At 35.4% G+C, this 18,642-nt stretch overlaps 1 protein-coding gene across 2 annotated transcripts in view; it reads left to right on the top strand.

Annotated features, from left to right (window-relative positions):
• The window catches only part of ANO4 (anoctamin 4), a 229,315-nt gene that overhangs the window by 140,115 nt on the left and 70,558 nt on the right, over positions 1-18,642 (top strand). For both annotated transcript variants that reach the window (XM_029955757.1, XM_029955756.1), the window contains one exon: positions 1,877-1,937. In XM_029955757.1, the coding sequence (XP_029811617.1) occupies positions 1,877-1,937 (61 nt within the window). The remainder of the gene's footprint in view (positions 1-1,876; positions 1,938-18,642) is intronic.

Here is an 18,642-nt window from a genome sequence, read left to right as displayed (position 1 = left end):
TACTTTTCCAAAGGACTTTTTGGTCAGAGTTTCCTTTTTAAGCCTGCTTAGAACAAAACAGAATTGGGTGGAGCCACTCTCCCTTGATTGTAATCTACCAGCCCTGGAGTTTAAGAGGAGGTGGACTGAGGAGAGAATTCATAAGGACAGCTGGCAAGGCAGCATTTTTTCAGTCTCCTCAACCAGGCAGAACTCTGAGCATCCTCATATTACCCCAAGCACCTGCAGCTTGGCGTGTTGCAGGTGATTTGATGGGGGAGACTAACTGTCCCGTGATTATAGAGGAAGAGACTGGAGTAGAACTTATATATTTCTTCAGGCTGAGCTCCCACACTGCTTGGGAACTGCCCACTAACTATCTCCACCTAAACACATACACACACACAAACACACACACACACACCATTTCAAGGCAACTTTCCATTTTTCCCTTGGGGTTTCTCAGAGTCTTTGTTTTTGTGTTTTGTTAGTTCCCCAAATCTACTATCTTGCTTCACCAGGGCTGATTTTGGCATGGGGAGTCATCAGTCTATTTTAACTTACATTTTAGTAGGAACCAGAAGTCCTTATTAACTCACCTCTCCTGATTCACGTGTTCCTAAATAACTGCAGTAGAAAAATGTCTCTCTCCAAATGTTTATATATCAGTCCCAGGGAGGGACTCTGGTTCTGTTTGTGCCACATGCCCCCGCGTGACCTACATGAGAGAGATCTATTACCAGGAGAAGGGAGGAAAGATTCTGTGAACAGCCATAAACAATGACCACCACAATTGATTGCAGAATCTACACTGATGGGGCAGGCTACAACTTCCACCAACTCCTCATAAATCCCCTAATAGCACAGACCAGCCACATACCACTGGAGCTCTCGGGCTTGACCTAATGCTCAGTGCACTATGCACTATGCAATATGTAAGGTAACAGTCCCCCCCAGTGTATGAAATAAATTGGCTTTTGCCTTTTGTCTACATTAGGTATTTGAATGCTGTTCATCTCGCCTATGTTCAAAGAAAAAAGAAAGCATAAAGTTTTGGAAAATTTTGAACTACTTCACAATCTGAAGTAACAGGAAAAGACCTATTTATAGTTGGCACATTCTCAAAGGGACTGTAAAGTATACTTTATAGAGAGCTATAAAGCACCCCCAAAAAGGTTGTGCTTTGTGAATGTATCAGTAATCATTTCAATTTGGCATTACATTGCTGTGATTTATCCAGGAGGCGGAAATGAGCATGGCAGTTTTGCAAGATGAATATCTTTGCTTTCTGCTGTGGTGTTTGCGATAGAATATATTATTCTAGCAATAAAGTGTTTGCTAGATAAAGTATTTTTGTTGCACGTAATAGATAAATACGATCATTACCCAAGGCTTTACTAAAGGTGGAAGTGGATTTTGTTAATGGGCTGCTCTCTTTGTAATACTAAAATCCAGAGGGCAGCCCAGAAAAATGTTTGCTCAGACTGCACAAAGAAAATATCCATGTTTCCAAAGTGAATAAATGAGGCATTAAAAATAGAAATCAAAAGACTTTAAAGCGGTGACAATAATACCTTCCTGGTCTTAAATATAAATATATCCATATACATATGTGCACATATAATAGTTTTCATGGTGTACAAAAGAAAATTCTTAGCACTATTTAAGCTGCTAATTAATGTTCAACTAGATGATACCCACATGAATTGTACAGATTCTCTCTTGCATATCCAAACTACTTCACAGTTGGAGGAACTGGCTTCTTGATTATGATCCAAAATTAATATCTCCCAAAGAAACCCTGCAACATTCATTTATTTATATAGAACTTGAAAAAATGTGAATTGAAATATAGTATATGAGAAACTAGTTTAACTATGATTCATAATGTTCCCAGGTAACTCACCTCTTTGACAATGGAGCTACTGTCTTCTTTGCTGTTTTCATGGCAGTCTGGGGTAAGTGTCCTGCATCCATGTGACTTCAGTTCCCCTTATATGCTTTATAATATGTTCCTTCAGAAATCTGACTTTGTCATGTGGATGTGAAAAGAAGCAACTTGAGTAAATTCAGTTAGACACAAGCTGATAAATAATTCGTTTATTTATGTAAAGAATAATGTAATGGAGGAGAAATATTTCTCTTAAACCTTCAACATTTTCATTAACATTTTATTATTAATGTAAAATTCACCTTCTGTTGGAGACAAAAATAAAGTTTAGAGTTAAATCAAAAATTCTAGTGAGATCTAAGTAGTTATAGAAGTATGTATCGGACTTTCTGCTATGAGTGGAATCTTTTCATCCAGCTAATGTAAGAGTACCCACCTCTGGCTTTCCTTCAGTTCTGGTTAAAATGACCCCTGTAAACGAGAGCTCCTTACAAAGCTAAATTGAGTCCTTCTACATCAGTTTAAGTCAACAGCTCCATAATAACAAGGTGTGATGGAACATTCACTGAAATAATTTCTTAACCCAAAGAAAGTACTTAACCTTCTTCTTTGTAAAATGAGTTTCATAGTATCTTTCTCATCAAATCATTATAAAGTTTTCATTTAGTAGTATAGAGAAGAGTCTGGACAAATTCATAGTAAACAATTGTGGCTAACTTTGGAGAGAGGTTAAGTGAGCAGTGATGGGTAAGGGAAAAGGTAGGTGAGCAGTGATGAAAGACAGGTTTTTATGCCATGTATTTTCAATTTGGTTTGAATTTTTCACAATTATTATGCATTTCTCCTAGAAATTAAAATGCCAGAATCTCAATTTTGATGTTACAAAACTCTGCTAACTGAACGCTTAATATTATTAACTTACACTCAAGTTGTTCCTTATGACTGGAATGAATATCAGATCTTCTCTATCTTTCAGAGGCTAACTGAATTATCATCTTCCTCCTTTGAATTTCATAACATTTGACTTCTGGCCTTCTTTGGACACTTAAAATCAGCTGCATACACACTTTATCTCCCCTAGTAGGCTCATCTTCCTCAAGAATCATTACGGTTATTGAAGATTTAACACATTTTTAAAGACAGATTCATATCTGTTGGATGGATGGATGGGAAAAAGAAGGGAAAGAGAAGGAAATTATCAAAATGGTTTCTTTGTAAGACAAGGAATGTGTTTAAATAGTCTTTTTGACAACTGGACATTTAAAAGCCTTGGTCTCTTAAGGAGGCTTGTTCTAGATATGTTTTGTCTTCCCTACCTAGAGATATTGAAAGGAAAATTGTCTCTCCCACTACATCTCTGTTGAAGGGACATATTTTTTTTTAATTTTTAATGTTTATTTTTGAGGGAGAGAGTGAGTAAGAGGAGGGGAGGGGCAGACAGAGAGACACACACACACAGAATCTGAAGCAGGCTCCAGGATCCAAGTTGTCAGCACAGAACCCGACACGGGGCTCGAACCCACGAACGATAAGGTCATGACCTGAGCTGGTCAGACACTTAACAGACTGAGCCACCCCACGCACCCCAAAGGGATGTATTTTTAAACCTGTAGCTCTAGCCCCTGTGTCAGTGGGCATGGGACCCAAAATCTTAGTCAAACCATAGGTTAGTAAGTGGCCTGGGAGAAGACCTGAAGTTCTGTCCAAAATGTAACTGGCACGATCACCCACAGTCTTATTCTAAAGAATATGGATTGGAAAATGTGGAGGGAGGCAGAGTGTTAGCAATAGGAATTGCTGAAATGTGCAGAGAGGGCAGGAGGGAGAGAGAAGGAAATTGAGATTGAACATAAAGTAGAAGTAGGAAGAATTAATGAGCAGGTTGAAGGTTTCAGAACCTTGAAATAAGCAAAAGCAAAGTACTAGTGGAAAAGATAGAAAGTAGAGGGTCCAGAAGCTAACTGGTAGCCAACTGGGAAGAAATGCAAGAGAGTCCCCCAGAAACAAAGAACATAGCCAAGTTGTGTTATTAGTGGAGTGTCAGGCTAAAGACCTAGGATCTTCTGTGGCTGAAGTCTCTTGAACTGCTCTCTTTTATATCCTGTCTTTGAATAGACTCAGTCTTTTAATCACCAGGGGGTGCCTCCATTGTCAGACCTTGTGAAAAGCCCTCATTATCTGTGCTACCCCTTAGTGAATTTCTGTCTCTTGCAAATAAAAGAATCTAATCATAACAGAATTTTGGTTATGGGACTGAACTCTCAGATCAAGAATTGTGTATCTGGTTTTTCTAGAACATACTTGTATTGGCAACCATGATCAGGAAGTATAAGCCATCCAGTGCTTAAGCTTTGCCATGGTTACAAATGAGGATATTTTAGAAAATGTCTTTATTTATTAAACCAGGGGTTACCAAACTTTTTTCAGTTATGACATACATATGAAATGATACTGTTTTCACAGCATCCTCATGTACATGAATGAGTCTGCTCATGGCCAGGAATAATACTGCCCTAAGCACCTTACCTGCCTGAAGCGTTGAGGGATCATTACCTCATGCACACCTATAATCTTTTCTTGGCATACACATTGGGCAGCTATGCTTTGGGCCATGAGTCTACTATGTAATGAATTCTTCTGCATAGAGAGTATTTTTCTGGAGGAATTAACACATAAATATCTATTATCCACTATGGTATTTAACCAATTTTTACCAAAATGATGTTTTCTTCTCCTAGTTTATCCTCTGAGACTATAGAGAAGTAAAATTCTGGTATTATGTTTGTCTATAGTGCAGAGGTCATCATGTCCTCAACCCCTCACCCAGTACCACCATTATAAAGGGGATTGCATCACTTCTTTGCATGTTGGAATGTCTTATGCTGGTGATAACAAATAAGTGTATTTTATCCATACTAACCTCAGTTGATTGGGAGTGGCTGCCTGGAACATGGAGCTGAGAAACTTCTGAGTTGCAAGTGGATGGGTTGGAGATTTGATAGTCCTTGAGTTTTGGAGAGTATCCAGTAAGAATCTGATAGATGTATTGTAATAACCTTTGGGCAGAAGGGAACACTTTAGGACCATTTCAGGCAAGGCAAGCCTGGAATAATTTTGTCTGTATTTCTTTGTCTAAGTTGACAAGTTACTGCTTAAATCTTGTATGTTCCCAGAAATGTAATCATTTGAAAAAAGAATGATTTACTCCAGGTGTTTCTTTGTAGATAGGTCTATGCTTTTTGCAGAAATCTGCAATGGCAATAATAACAACTGTAATAATAGCATATGCTTATTGATGGCTTCCTATGTGCTAGACATCATTCTAAGAACTAAGATCTATAATATCTCTCAGTTAATTTTTATAGCAGCATTGAGGAAGGTACTGTTATTATCCTCGTGTGATAGATGAGGAAACTGGGGAAGTAGCTAGAAAGTGGCAAACCCAGGAGTTAAACGGGCACTCTTAGCTTCTAAAATTTATTGCTAGATCATGTATTATTTGTATCCCTGTTTGTTTTCTTCTGCTTCAGAGATATTAACTTTATCGTAAAGGACTGTTAAACTCATCCCAAGCCCCATTTATAATGCTTTGAGACAGTGATGTTCCGTAAAAGTGTGTCACTTCTGATGGAGCTCTGCTTAGTGGTGTCAGGCTTATCCTCTAGGATTGACAAGTTACATTTAAGAAAACAAATACACTTTATTTTTGGGAAACTGCTAGATACAGAAATGTTGAGAATAGATATAAGTAGTTTACAAGACCTCTGAAGGATGGGGTTGATGTGTTTATTTTGTTGCCCTTTCGAGAGAAATAATAGGGCTCCATTTGGAACCAATCTGTGTCAGCTGGGAAAGGCCTATGTGTGGGGTTCAGACCTTGACAGAAGCCCACTACCTTTGTGATAACAGGGCCTCTGGGGACCCTTGAGGTACACTGTGAGCCTACAGCTCCGGGCTTGAACCACAGTGTCGCTCTTTCCTCGGTGTTCATTTTTATTTGGAAATATTCCAAATTATGGCCTAAATTAGCTTCTCTCCCTAGAGGGGAAAATGAGTCACTAGTGAGCTAGATGTTAGCAGAGACTTTTCAGGAAGCAGATTATCTTTCTCTTTTCTTCATTTTTGGGGTTTTTTTCTCGCTTTTTTTCTTTTCACTTTCATTGCCAAAAATTGATTTGCCCTCAATAATCAAATCAAAGTCCTCAGTGTTCTCCAGACAGAATACCAGGATTGTGGTTATTCTCATTAAAATTCAAAGATTTTTTAAATGCTTCTGTCAATAATTTGTGAATGATGTATGTCTCATTTTTTAAAAATAAATTGTATAATAATTGCCTTCTATTTGGAGATATTTACACTAACTTTATCTTTGTAATCTTACCTATTATCCAACAAAAAATACAATAGTTGGATTTAAAAAAATGGTATACATTTACTAAATGCCTATTAGGTGTGTAGGTATAATCACATATGACAACTCATCAGTTTCTCATAATCCACCAGAAGGAAATTATGGCCCCAGTTTTATAGATGAACATATTGAGGTTCATAGAAGTTATGCAACTTGCCCAAGATTACCCAGTAACTGCTAATTGGTGGAGTCTGGATTTTAAACCTTATCTGGTCTGCCTAATTCACTCATTCCAAAGTTTGTATACCATGTTATGTACCTTTTACAGGATGTATTAAGATTTCATTACTCACCAGACAAGGCATTGAGGGTACAAAAATAAGTAAAATGTGATCTCTGCTCTCAAAAATCTCATAGTATGTTGAAGTTGGTAATTATACTGTAAGATACTAAGTACAGTTTACAGTGGGAGTGTCCATGCTGCCAACTTCCTGAAGCAAAATGGAAGCACACAGAAGGTTTCATACAAAAGGAGATCCAGAAATAAAATCTTAAGTATTCCAGGCAAAGGAGTTGAGTTGGAGGGAGGTGTAGAACAGTGTGGGCTAAGCTGTGAAAATAAAGGATGATCAGTGTGATAGGAACATATAGTATGTATTAGTTTCGTAGGAGTGCTGTAACAAAGTGGCACAAACTGGATGGCTTAAAACAACAGAAATGGGTTCTCTTACTGTTCTGGAGGCTCAAAGTCAAAAATCAAAATATGAAAAGAATCTTTTCCTTTTGAGGACTCTGAGGGGGCATCTGTCCCATGTATTTCTCCCAAATTCTTGTGGCAGCCAGCAATCCTTGACATTCTGTGGCTTGTAGATGCATCCCTCAAATCTCTGTCTTCATTTTCACCTGCATTCTCTCTGTGTCTCTATGTCTTCACAGGGAAGTTTTTTCCTAAGGACACTAAAATGCATAGAATTAAAAGCCAGCCCTACTTCAGTATGGTTTTATCTTAACTAGTTAATCTGCAGTTACCTTATTTCCAAATAAAGTCACATTCTGAGGTTAAAACGTCAACATCTCTTTTATGAAAGGCACAGTTCAACCCCTAACAGGGAGTGTGTTGAGGGTGGAGGTTTGCTTATCCTAGGACATTTGTGTTTCAAGAGGGAACCATGGTTTCACCCTATAGGCAACAGAAGGCCAACTGAAGTTATAAACTGGGGAGTGATGTCATCAGTTGTATTTGGGAAGTAACCCTGGCAACAGCATGGGAGGAATGAAAGTAGGGACCAGTAGAGAGTAGGTAGGGCACTTAGAAAGCTGTTCCAGTGTTCAGTTAAAGTAGTATGCAGAACTGGGCTTTAGAAAATTACAGAGAAAAAAACCCATATGCATAAATGTGTTTTCCTATTTTTTGTTATTTATAATAGGCAAATATCCAATGATAGAAGAATGAATAAGGAAATTATTCACTAAAAACTAGTCTTTGAAAGTAGGTAATAGAGCACAAAGATTGTATTTTAAAAATTGGTAAATATAGGATATCAAGTATCCAGATAAATGGGAGTTCAGGTATATTAAATACTAATGAAAACTAAAGAAATTATGTCATAATAGTAACAGTGTTTTTCTTTGGGTGATGGGATTATGGGAAGTTTTTGTCAGCTTTATTGAGGTATAATTTACATCCAATCCAGCAATTTTATTTTATTTTTTTAAATGTTGATCAGACATTTCACATTCTTTTTTCTTAAGTTGATTCATTTTTGAGAGAGAGTGAGAGAGGAGGAGCAGAGAGAGGGAGGGAGAGAGAAAAATCCCAAGCAGGCTCCATGCTGTCAGTGCAGAGCCCACCTTGGGGGCCCAGACCCACAAACCATGCAATCACAACCTGAGCAGCTATCAAGTCAGACACAATAGACTGAGCCACCCAGGCACTACCCAACAATTTTAAATTAATTTGACAAGTTATGTTAAGTGTATATAGTAACTATCACCATAATGATGATATAGAACATTTTCATCCTCCAGAAAGTTTCCTCATGACTTTTATAATGACTCCCTTGGCAACCTCTAACCTGCTTTCTACCACTATACTTTCACCTGTTTTAGAATCTCATGCAAATAGAATCATTCACTATTTAGCGTTTTCTGTCTGGCTTTTTCCATTAAGGTTAATGTGATTGAAATTAATTTATGGAACAACATATGTCAGCATATGTCAGTAGTTTGTTCCTTTATTTGACATTTATTTTATAGTTGGAAATCTGTACCTTTTGACCACATTCACCCATTTCACTCATTTGCAGCCCCCACCTCTGGAAACTACTATATGTTCTCTGTATCTGTTACCTTAGAGGTTTTGTTTGTTTGTTTGTGTTTAGACTCTGTATAAATGAGATCATAAACTTATTTTAATGAAAATTCAAAGATTTTCTATGTGGTTCTATGAGGGAGAGTGATGCCCCCATAATGTTCTTTTTTCACAAGATCGCTTTGACTATTTAAGGTCTATTGTGGTTCCATAAAATTTTAGGATTGCTTTTTCTGTTTCTGTGAAAAATGCCATTGGAATTTTGATATGAATTGCATTGGATCTGTAGATTATGGGCATTTTAACAATTTTAATGTTCTTCCAATCCATGAGCACATAATATCTATTTAATTGTGTCTTATTCATTTCATCAATGTCTTACAGTTTTCAGTGTATGGGTCTTTCAAACTCTGCTGATATATGTATTCCTAGCCATTTTATTCTTTTTGAAGCAAATACCTCTTATTTCTCTTTCTTGCCTAATTGCTGTGGCTAAGACTTGCAGTAGTGTGTTGATAAAAGTGATGAGAGTGAACATCCTTATCTTGTTCCTGATCTTAGAGGAAAACCTTCCAGCTTTTCACCACTGAGTATGTTAGTTGTAGGCTTGTCATACATGACCTTCAGTATCTTGAGGTGCATTCCCTTTATACCCACCTTGTTGAAGACTTTTATAATATATGGATATTGAATTTCTTTCGGATGCTTTCTCTATGCTGAAAGGATCATGTGATTGGTATTAATTTTGTTAGTGTGGTCTATCATGTTGACTGATTTATGGATGTTAACCCATCCTTGCATTGCTGGAATAAACCCCACTTAATCCTAGTGAATGATCATTTTAGTGTAATGTTGAGTTTAATTTTCTAATAATATTTTCTTTACTTTTTCTATGTTTTTAAGTTTTTATTTAAATTCTAGTTAATTGACCTATAGTGTAACATTGGTTTCAGGATTAGAATTTAGTGATTCATCACTAACATATATAACACCATTGGTTTGCTAATACAGTAAATCCTTGGATTGCAAGTAACTTGTTCTCCGAGTGTTCCACAAGACAAGCAAACATTTCTAATAAATTTTAACTTGGTAAATGAGGTCTTGTAATATGATTAGTACCTGAACAACTGAACCAATGGTTCTTGAAATTTGCTTTGATATACAGGTGCTTTGGGTTACAAGCACGTTTCCAGAACAAATTATGCTCAAAAATGGTTTTACTGTATTTTGGTAAGGATTTTTGCATCTGTGCTCATTAGGATATTGGCCTTTTGTTGTGGCATCCTTGTCTGGTTTGGTATCATAGTAATTCTAGCCTCACAAAATGGATTTAGAATTAGTATCTCCTCTTCTATTTTTGGAAGAATTTTGAGAAGGATTACTATTAATTCTTTTTTAGGTATTTGGTAGAATCCTGTCTCATTGTTGGCTTGTTTGTTGAGATATGTATACTTTAATGGTGATAACACACTGTCTTGATTATTATAGCATAGTAAACCTTGAAATGTTTTTTTTTAATTGTTTTGGCTATATTAGGGACTGTGCATTTCCATTTACATTTTAGAATCAACTTGTCAGATTTTACTGTATTTTGGGTGGAGGTGAATCAAGAGCTCATTTTGTGAAGGTTGAAAACTCAGTATTAAATATGTCTGTGAACATGATTTAAGTCTATAGTTAAGTGATCTGTAATTTTTTTTGCAATTTTATATTGTTTTCAAGGTACAGTTTTGGATATTTTAAATTTATCCCTATGTATTTAATACTTTTTATTTTTTTATAAATAGTTTCATTTCTGCAATGTTAATTTCCAGTTGTTTATTGCTACTCTATAGAAATACAATTGACTTTTGTATATTTATCTCATATCCTATGACCTTCCTAAACTCACTTAAAAGTGCTACCAGCATTTTTGTAGATTCCTTAAGATTTTCAATATAGATGACCATGACATTTATAAATAAACACAATTTTGTTTCTTTTCAAACTCATATGGGTTTAATTTTTTCTTGCCATATTACAATGACAGAATAATGTTAGATAGAAGTTATGATATCAGACATCCTTTCCTTGTTTTCAGTATTGGAGTGAAATTATTAAGTATTATGCTCTTAAGTATGCTAGAAAATACAAGTTTTTCTAAATACCCTTTGTTAGGTTGAAGAATTTTGTCATGAATGGGTATTGAGTTTTGTTAAAAGCTTTCATCTGTACTAATAAGAAAATCCTGTTTTTTAAGTTTGTTTAAATATTTATTTATTTTGAGAAAACATGAGCAGGGAAGGGGCAGAGAGGGAACACAGAATCTGAAGCAGGCTCCAGGCTCTGAGTTCTCAGCACAGAGCCTGATGAGGGGTCGAACTCATGAGCCTTCAAGCCATGATATCATGAAGCCTGAGGGAAAGTCGACTGCTTAACCAACTAAGCCACCCAGGTGCCCTGATAATCCTGTTTTTTAAAAAGTAGTTAATATATTCATTAAGTTGATTCACTTTCAAAAACTACATCACATTGAATTCCTAGGACAAACCCACTTTATTAAAGTATATACAGTTGACTCTTGACAGTGTGGAGATTAGGTTCACCAACCTCCGTGCAGTTGAAAAAACTTTGTCTCCCCCAAAACTTAACTACTAATAACTACTGTTGACTGGAAGCTTTACCAATAACAGAAACAGTTGATTAACACATATTTTGTATGTTATATTTGTTACATATTGTATTATTACAATAAAGTAAGCTAGAGAAAGAAAACGTTATTCAAAAATCATAAGGAAGAGAAAAAATACTTAGAGTACTGTATGGTATTGAGAAATCCATGTGTAAGTGAACCTGCACAATTCAAACCCATATTGTTCAAGGGTCAACTTTATTATCTTTTTTTCTATATTGCTGTATTTGGTTTGCTAAAATATTTTTAAGACTTTTGCATCTATTTTTATAAGGGTTGTCTCTAATTTTCTTCTAGTTTTTTGTTTGATTGGTTGGTTGGTTTTGGTTTTGAGGTAATGTTGGCCTCAAAGAGTGAATTAAGAAATATTCTTCTGTTTATGGGGAGACTTCTATAAAATGATATTACTTCTTTCTTATATGTTTGGTTGAATTCACCAGTGAAGCCACTTGGACCTAGAGTTTTCTTTGCAGGAAAGTGTTTTATAAAAACTTAATCCCCTTAGCAGATATAGAGCTCTTTAGATTATCTATTTCTTCCTGTCTCCAATTACTGTAATTTTCTCTAAGCTTGCAAACATATTCATGTAAATTTGTTCATAATAATCTCTTATATTTTACCTTCAATAGGATCTTTTATGATATCATTTTGTTCATTCCTAATATTGTAGTTTATGTGTTTTTTGTTTTCCTGTTCATTCTGTGTTGGAGTTTATCAATTCTATTGATCTTTTAATTAACCTTTTCATTGTTAGTGGTGTTTTTTATATTGTTTTCATGTTTTCTTTTTTACTGATTTCTGCTGTTATCTCATGTTTCTCATGCTTACTTTGGGTTTAGTTTGATCTTCTTTTTTAATTTCTTAAGGTGAATGCCTAGTTCATTGATGTGAGAACTTTCTTCTTTTCAAATGAGTTTAATGCTATAAGTTTCCTCTAAGTACTACTTTAGTTGTGTCCTCCACACTGTATTGTTATGTTTAATGAGTTCAAAATATTTTCTAATATCTCTTCTGATTTTCTCTTTGACCATGAGTTATACAGAAGTGTATTGTCTAATTACCAAATATTTGGGAGATTTTCTAGGTATCTGCTTGCTATTGATTTTTAGTTTAATTAAGAAAACATATTTTGTATGATTTAAATCCTTTCTTCTACATTTACTGAGATTTGATATATAGCCACACAATATAATATCTCAGCAAATGTCCCCTGCATATTTGAACAGACTATATATTATGCTGTTAAGTTCCACATTCTGTAACTTTCATTTGAGCCCACTTGGGTGATTATTTTGTTTTAGTCTCCTATACTTATACTAATTCCAACTTTACTTATGGATTTATCTAGTTTACCTCTCAGCTATATCAGATTTTGCCTCATGTATTTTAAACATAGGATTTTTATTTTTACTTGAAGTCCCTTAGTCATTATGAAATTTCCCTCATTCTTTCTGATAATACTTCTTATTTTCAAGTATACAATGATATTAATATTGCCATTCTAGTCTTTCTTCAACTGAGTTTTTATGGTATATTTTTATCTTCTTTACATTTACTTATCTTTGTCTTTATATTTATAGTGTTATTTTTAAAGACAGGTCTTACTTTTTTATCCAATCCAATAATCTCTGCCTTTTCATTAGAATTTTTATACCATTTACATTTAATGTAATTATCAATACATTTAGCTTAAATATATCTTCATTTTATTTGCCTTATATATGTTTAATGAGCCTTTGTTTTATTTTCTCTTTCTCTTTTTGAATTAATTAGGTATTTCCATTATTTAGTTTTTGTCTCTGTTGATTTATTAGCTATACATCTTTGTTTTAATCTTATACAGGTTATTCAAAGATATAATATACACTTTCATTTATAGTAATCTACTTTCAAATAATGTAATGATATTTCACATATGGTGAAATATCATATGGAGGTATTCTTTACCTTTTATTTTCTCTTCTTCATAGTATTATTGCTATATATTTTACTGCTATTTTTGTCCTACATCTTACTGCTATTCTTGTTATATATTTTTCTTCTACATATTATAAACCTCTTGATACATTATTATTATTTTGGCATTCAGCAAGTAGTTATCAGTTTGGTCTTCTTATTCCTGATATTAGTCTCCTCATTGTCTTCATGTTTTTGTCTCCCTTCTCTGTTTTTATTTTTTTTTATAGTTCATTATCAACTTGGTTTCCATATAACACCCAGTGCTCATCCCAGCAAGTGCCCTACTCCATATCCATCAGGCCCTTTCCGCCTTCCACTTCAACCCTCGGTTTGTTTTCAGTATTCAAGAGTCTCTCATGATTTGCCTCCCAAACTCTTTGTCCCCTCTTCCCCTCCCCATGGTCCTCCGTTAAGTTTCTCCTGTTCACATATGAGTGAAAAAATATGGTATCTGTCCTTCTCTGCCTGACTTATTTTACTTAGCATGACACCTCAAGTTCCATCCGCTATGCCATGAATGGCCAAATTTCATTCTTTCTCATTGCCATGTAGTATTCCATTGTATATACAAACCACATCTTGATCCATTCATCAGTTGATGGACATTTAGGCTCTTCCCATGAATTGGCTATTGTTGAAAGTGCCACTATGAACATTGGGGTACATGTGTCCCTATGTGTCAGCACTCCTGTATCCCTTGGGTAAATCCCTAGTGATGCTTTTGCTGGGTCATAAAGGAGTTCTACTGTTAATTTTTTGAGGAACCTCCACAGTGTTTTCCAGAGCTGCTGTACCAGCTTACATTCCCACCACCAGCATCTGTAGTCTCCTGATTTGTTCATTTTAGCCACTGTGACAAGTGTGAGGTGGTATCTATTGATTTCTATATTTCTGATGATGAGTGATGCTGAGTATCGTTTCATGGGTCTGTTGGCCATCTGGATGTCCTTTTTGGAGAAGTGTCTGTTCATGTCTTGTGCCCATTTCCTCACTGGATTATTTTTGGGTGTGGAGTTTGGTGAGTTCTTTCTAGATTTTGGATACTAGCCCTTTATTCGATATGCCATTTGCAACTATCTTTTCCCATTCTGTAGGTTGCCTGTTAGTTCTATTGATTGTTTCCTTTGCTGTGCAGAAGCTTTTTATCTTGATGAAGTCCCAATAGTTGATTTTTGCTCTTGATTCCCTTGCCTTTGGGGATGTGTCAAGTAGGAAATTGCTGCAGTTGAGGTCAAGGAGGTTTGTTCTGCTTTCTTCTCAAGGATTTTTATGGTTTCCTGTCTCAAATTCAGGTCCTTCATTCATTTTGAGTTTATTTTTGTGGATGGTGTAAGAAAGTGGTCTAATTTCATTCTTCTACATGTTGCTGTCCAGTACTCCCAGTACCATCTGTTAAAAAAAAACAACTTTTTTTTCCATTGGATACTCTTTCCTGCTTTGTTAAAGATTAATTGGCCATACACTTATGGGTCCAGTTCTGGGTTCTCTATTCCAATGGTCTATGTGTCTGTTTTTGTGCCAATACCAGACTGTCTTGATGATGACATCTTTGTAGTAGAGGTTAAAGTCTGGGATTGTGATGCCTCCCATTTTGGTTTTCTTCTTCAATGTTACTTTGGCTATTCGGGGGTTTTTGTGGTTCCATATGAATTTTAGGATAGTTTGTTCTAGCTTTGAGAAGAAAGCAGGTGCAATTTTGGTTGGGATTGCATTGAATGTGTAGATTGCTTTGGGTAATAATGACATTTTAAAAATGTTTATTCTTCCGATCCATGAGCATGGAATGTTTTTCTATTTCTTTGTGTCTTTTTCAATTTAATTCATTTTTTTTCTATAATTTTCATCATACAGGTCTTTTACATTTTTGGTTAGGTTTATTCCTAGGTATTTTATAGTTTTTTGTGCAATTGTGAACAGTATCAGTTTCTTTATTTCTCTTTCTGTAGCTTCATTTTTGGTGTATAAAAATGAAACCGATTTCTGTACATTGATTTTATACCCTGTGACTTTATTGAATCCATGGATCAGTTCTAGTAGGCTTCTGGTGGAGTCGGTTGGGTTTTCCATGTAGAATATCATGTCATCTGCAAAAAGTGAAAGTTTGACTTCATCTTTGCGAATTCTGATGCCTTTTATTTCCTTTTGTTGTCTGATTGCTGATGCTAGGACTTCCAGCATTATGTTAAACAACAGTGGTGAGAGTGGACATCCCTGTTATATTCCTGAATTCAGGGGGAAGGCTCTCAGTTTTCCCCCATTTAGGATGATAAATGGCTTTTATGATGTTTAAGTAAGTTCCTTCTCTCCTGACTTTCTCGAGGTTTTTATTAAGAAAGGATGCTGTATTTTGTCAAATGCTTTTTCTTCATCTATCAACAGGATTATATGGTTTTTATCTTTTCTTTTGTTGATGTGATGGATCACATTGATGGATTTGTGAATATTGAACCAGTCCTGTAACCCAGGAATTAATCCCACTTGATCATGGTGGATATTTCTTTTTATATGCTGTTGAAGTCGATTTGGAGTCTCTTGTTGAGTATTTTTGCATCTGTATCCATTAAGGATATTACCCTGTAGTTCTCTTTTTGTTGGGTCTCTGTCTTGGTTTGGGAATCAAAGTGATGCTGGCATCGTAGAATGAGGCCAGAAGTTTTCCTTCTATTTCTATTTTTTGGAATAGCTTGAGAAGGATGGGTATTAACTGCTTTAAATGTCTGGTAGAATTTCCCATGGAAGCCATCTGACCCCAGGCTCTTATTCGTTGGGAGATTTTGATTTCTTCACTGGTTATGGGTCCATTCAGATTTTCTTGAACTTGAATTTTGGTAGTGCATGTGTATTTAGGTATTGTCCATTTCTTCTACGTTGTCCAGTTCGTTGGCATATAATTTTTCACAGTATTCCCTGATGATTGCTTCTATTTCTGAGGGGTTGGTTTTAGTTTTTTGTTTGTTTTGTTTTGTTTTTATATCCCTTTATCTTCTTAGGACCCATACATGAATCTGGGATTGGTTTTAATCCATTTTCATTCATTATTTTGTCTATTTAGGTGTTCTTGTTTTTCTTCCTAAGGAGCCTGTCTAGAGGTTTATCAATTTTGTTTATTTTTTTCAAAAAACCAACTCTCGGTTTCACTGATCTGCTCAACTGCTTTGTGTGTGTGTGTGTGTGTATTCTATATTGTTTATTTCTGCCCTTATCTTTATTATTTCTTTTATTCTGCTGGGTTTGGGGTGCTCTTGCTGCTTCCTTTCTAGTTCCTTTAGGTTCTCTGTTAGATTTTGAATTTGCACTTTTTCTAGTTTCTTGAAATAGACCTGGATTGCAATATTCTTTCCTCTTAGGACTGCCTTTGCTGCATCCCAGAGAGTTTGGATTATATTTTCATTTTAATTTGTTTCTATGTATTTTTTAAATTTCTTCTCTAATTGCCTGATTAGCCCAATTGTTCTTTAGTAGGGTGGTCTTTAACCTCCATATTTTTGGAGGTTTTCCAGACTTTTTCCTGTGATCGATTTCAAGTTTCATAGTATTGTGATCTGAAAGTGTGAATGGTATGATCTCAATTTGTTTGTATTTATGGAGGGCTGCTTCATGATCCAGTATGCGATTTATCTTGGGGAATGGGCCATGTGCACTCAAGAAGAAAGTGAACTCCCTAACCTCAGGATGTAAAGTTCTAAATATATCTGTCAAATCCATCTGTTCCAGTGTGTTTTTCAGGTCCATTGTTTCTTTAGTGATTTTCTGTTTAGTTGATCTATCCATTGCTGTAAGTGGAGTATTAAAATCCCCTGCAATTAGCACATTCTTATCAGTAAAATTGTTTCTACTTGTGGTTAATTTTTTTATGTATTTGGGAGCTTCCAAATTCAGTGCATAAATGTTTATAATTGTTAGCTCTTCCCAATGGAGAGACCCTGTAATTATTATATAATGTCCTTCTTCATCTTTTATTACTGCCTTTACTTTAAAGGCCAGTTTCTCTGATATAAGTGTGGCTACTCTGTCTTTTGACTTCCAGTTGCATGACAGATATTTCTGCATCCCCTTACTTTCATTCTGAAAGTTTCTTCAGGTCTAAAATGAGTCTCTTGTAGACCAAAAATAGATGGATTTTTTTTTAATCCATTCTGCTACCCCATGTCTTTTGATTGGAGCATTCAGTCCATTTACATTCAGTGTTATTATTTTAAAATATGGGTTTAGATTCATTGTGTTCTCTATAGGGTTCATGCTTGTAGTGGTGTCTCTAGTACCTTGTGTTCCTTGCAACATTTCCCTGATAGAGTCTCTCTTAGGATTTCTTGTAGGGCTGGTTTGGTGGTGATGAATTCTCTCAATTTTTGTTTATTTGGGAAAACCTTTATCTTTCCTTGTATTCTGAATGACATGCTTGCTGGATAAATAATTCTTGGCTGCATATTTTTCCTGTTCATCACATTGAAGATTTCCTGCCATTTCTTTCTGGCCTGCCAGGAGTCAGTAGATAGGTCTATAACCACTCTGATAGGTTTCCCTTTGTATGACCCTTTTATCCCTATCTGCTTTCAGAATTCTCTCTTTATCCTTGTATTTTCCCAGTTTCACTATGATATGTCTTGCCAGAGGTCGATTCAAGTTACATCTGAGGGGAGTTCTCTGTGCCTCTTGGATTTCAATGTCTCTTCACTATAATTTGAGCAAGCACCTTTTCAGGACCTTTTTCTCTTTCTTCTTCAGGAATTCCTATGATATGGATATTCTGTTTGATTGTATCACTCAGGTCTCAATTTCTCTTTTCATGCTCCTGGATCAATTTCTCTTTTTCTTGGCTTCCTGTCTTTCTATAACTGTGTCTTCTAATTCATCTATCTCTCTGCCTTTTCAATCCATGAAGTGGCCACCACCATTTTATTATGCATCTCATTTATAGCATTTTTAACTTGTCACAGCTATTTTTTTCTGTTTATTTGTTTTTTTAACATATGCAATTATTTTCCATCATTTACACTACAGTAGTTACAATTACACTCCAAACAGAAAAGCAAAGTAAAAAATCAAAACACCAACTTCTATTTCATGTAATTAGACTTATACAGAAATTAGAAGGTTATGTAACAACTAGTTAATCACCTAATTTCACAGCTACCTGAAGTGGCAATCGTTATATAGCAGCTTATCTATGATACATTCAAGATACAATGATACAATTTATTACTTGCCCATAAACTAAAACACGGCCTGCTTAATACCTTTCCTTAAATTCCACCTCTATACTATAATATACTTGAGGTCCATGCAAAAAAGTAGCTACCTTTTATATAGGAAATGGATGATTAAGTCTTTGGTGTTGTAAAAGCAACTTCATTTAAACATAACCACCCCACCACCAAAAAAAGAAGAGGGAAAAAAAAGTAACGAAAATAATAAGGGAAAATCCCAAGACACACTTCCTTAGGGGGAAGAAAAAACCAGCATGTAATTTCTGTCCTTGA

Source organism: Suricata suricatta, chromosome 10 (genome assembly GCF_006229205.1).
Source record: "Suricata suricatta isolate VVHF042 chromosome 10, meerkat_22Aug2017_6uvM2_HiC, whole genome shotgun sequence".
Classification (NCBI taxonomy): domain Eukaryota; kingdom Metazoa; phylum Chordata; class Mammalia; order Carnivora; family Herpestidae; genus Suricata; species Suricata suricatta.
The sequence above is the reverse complement of the archived record's forward strand: the minus strand, read 5'-3'. Positions and strand labels throughout refer to the sequence as shown.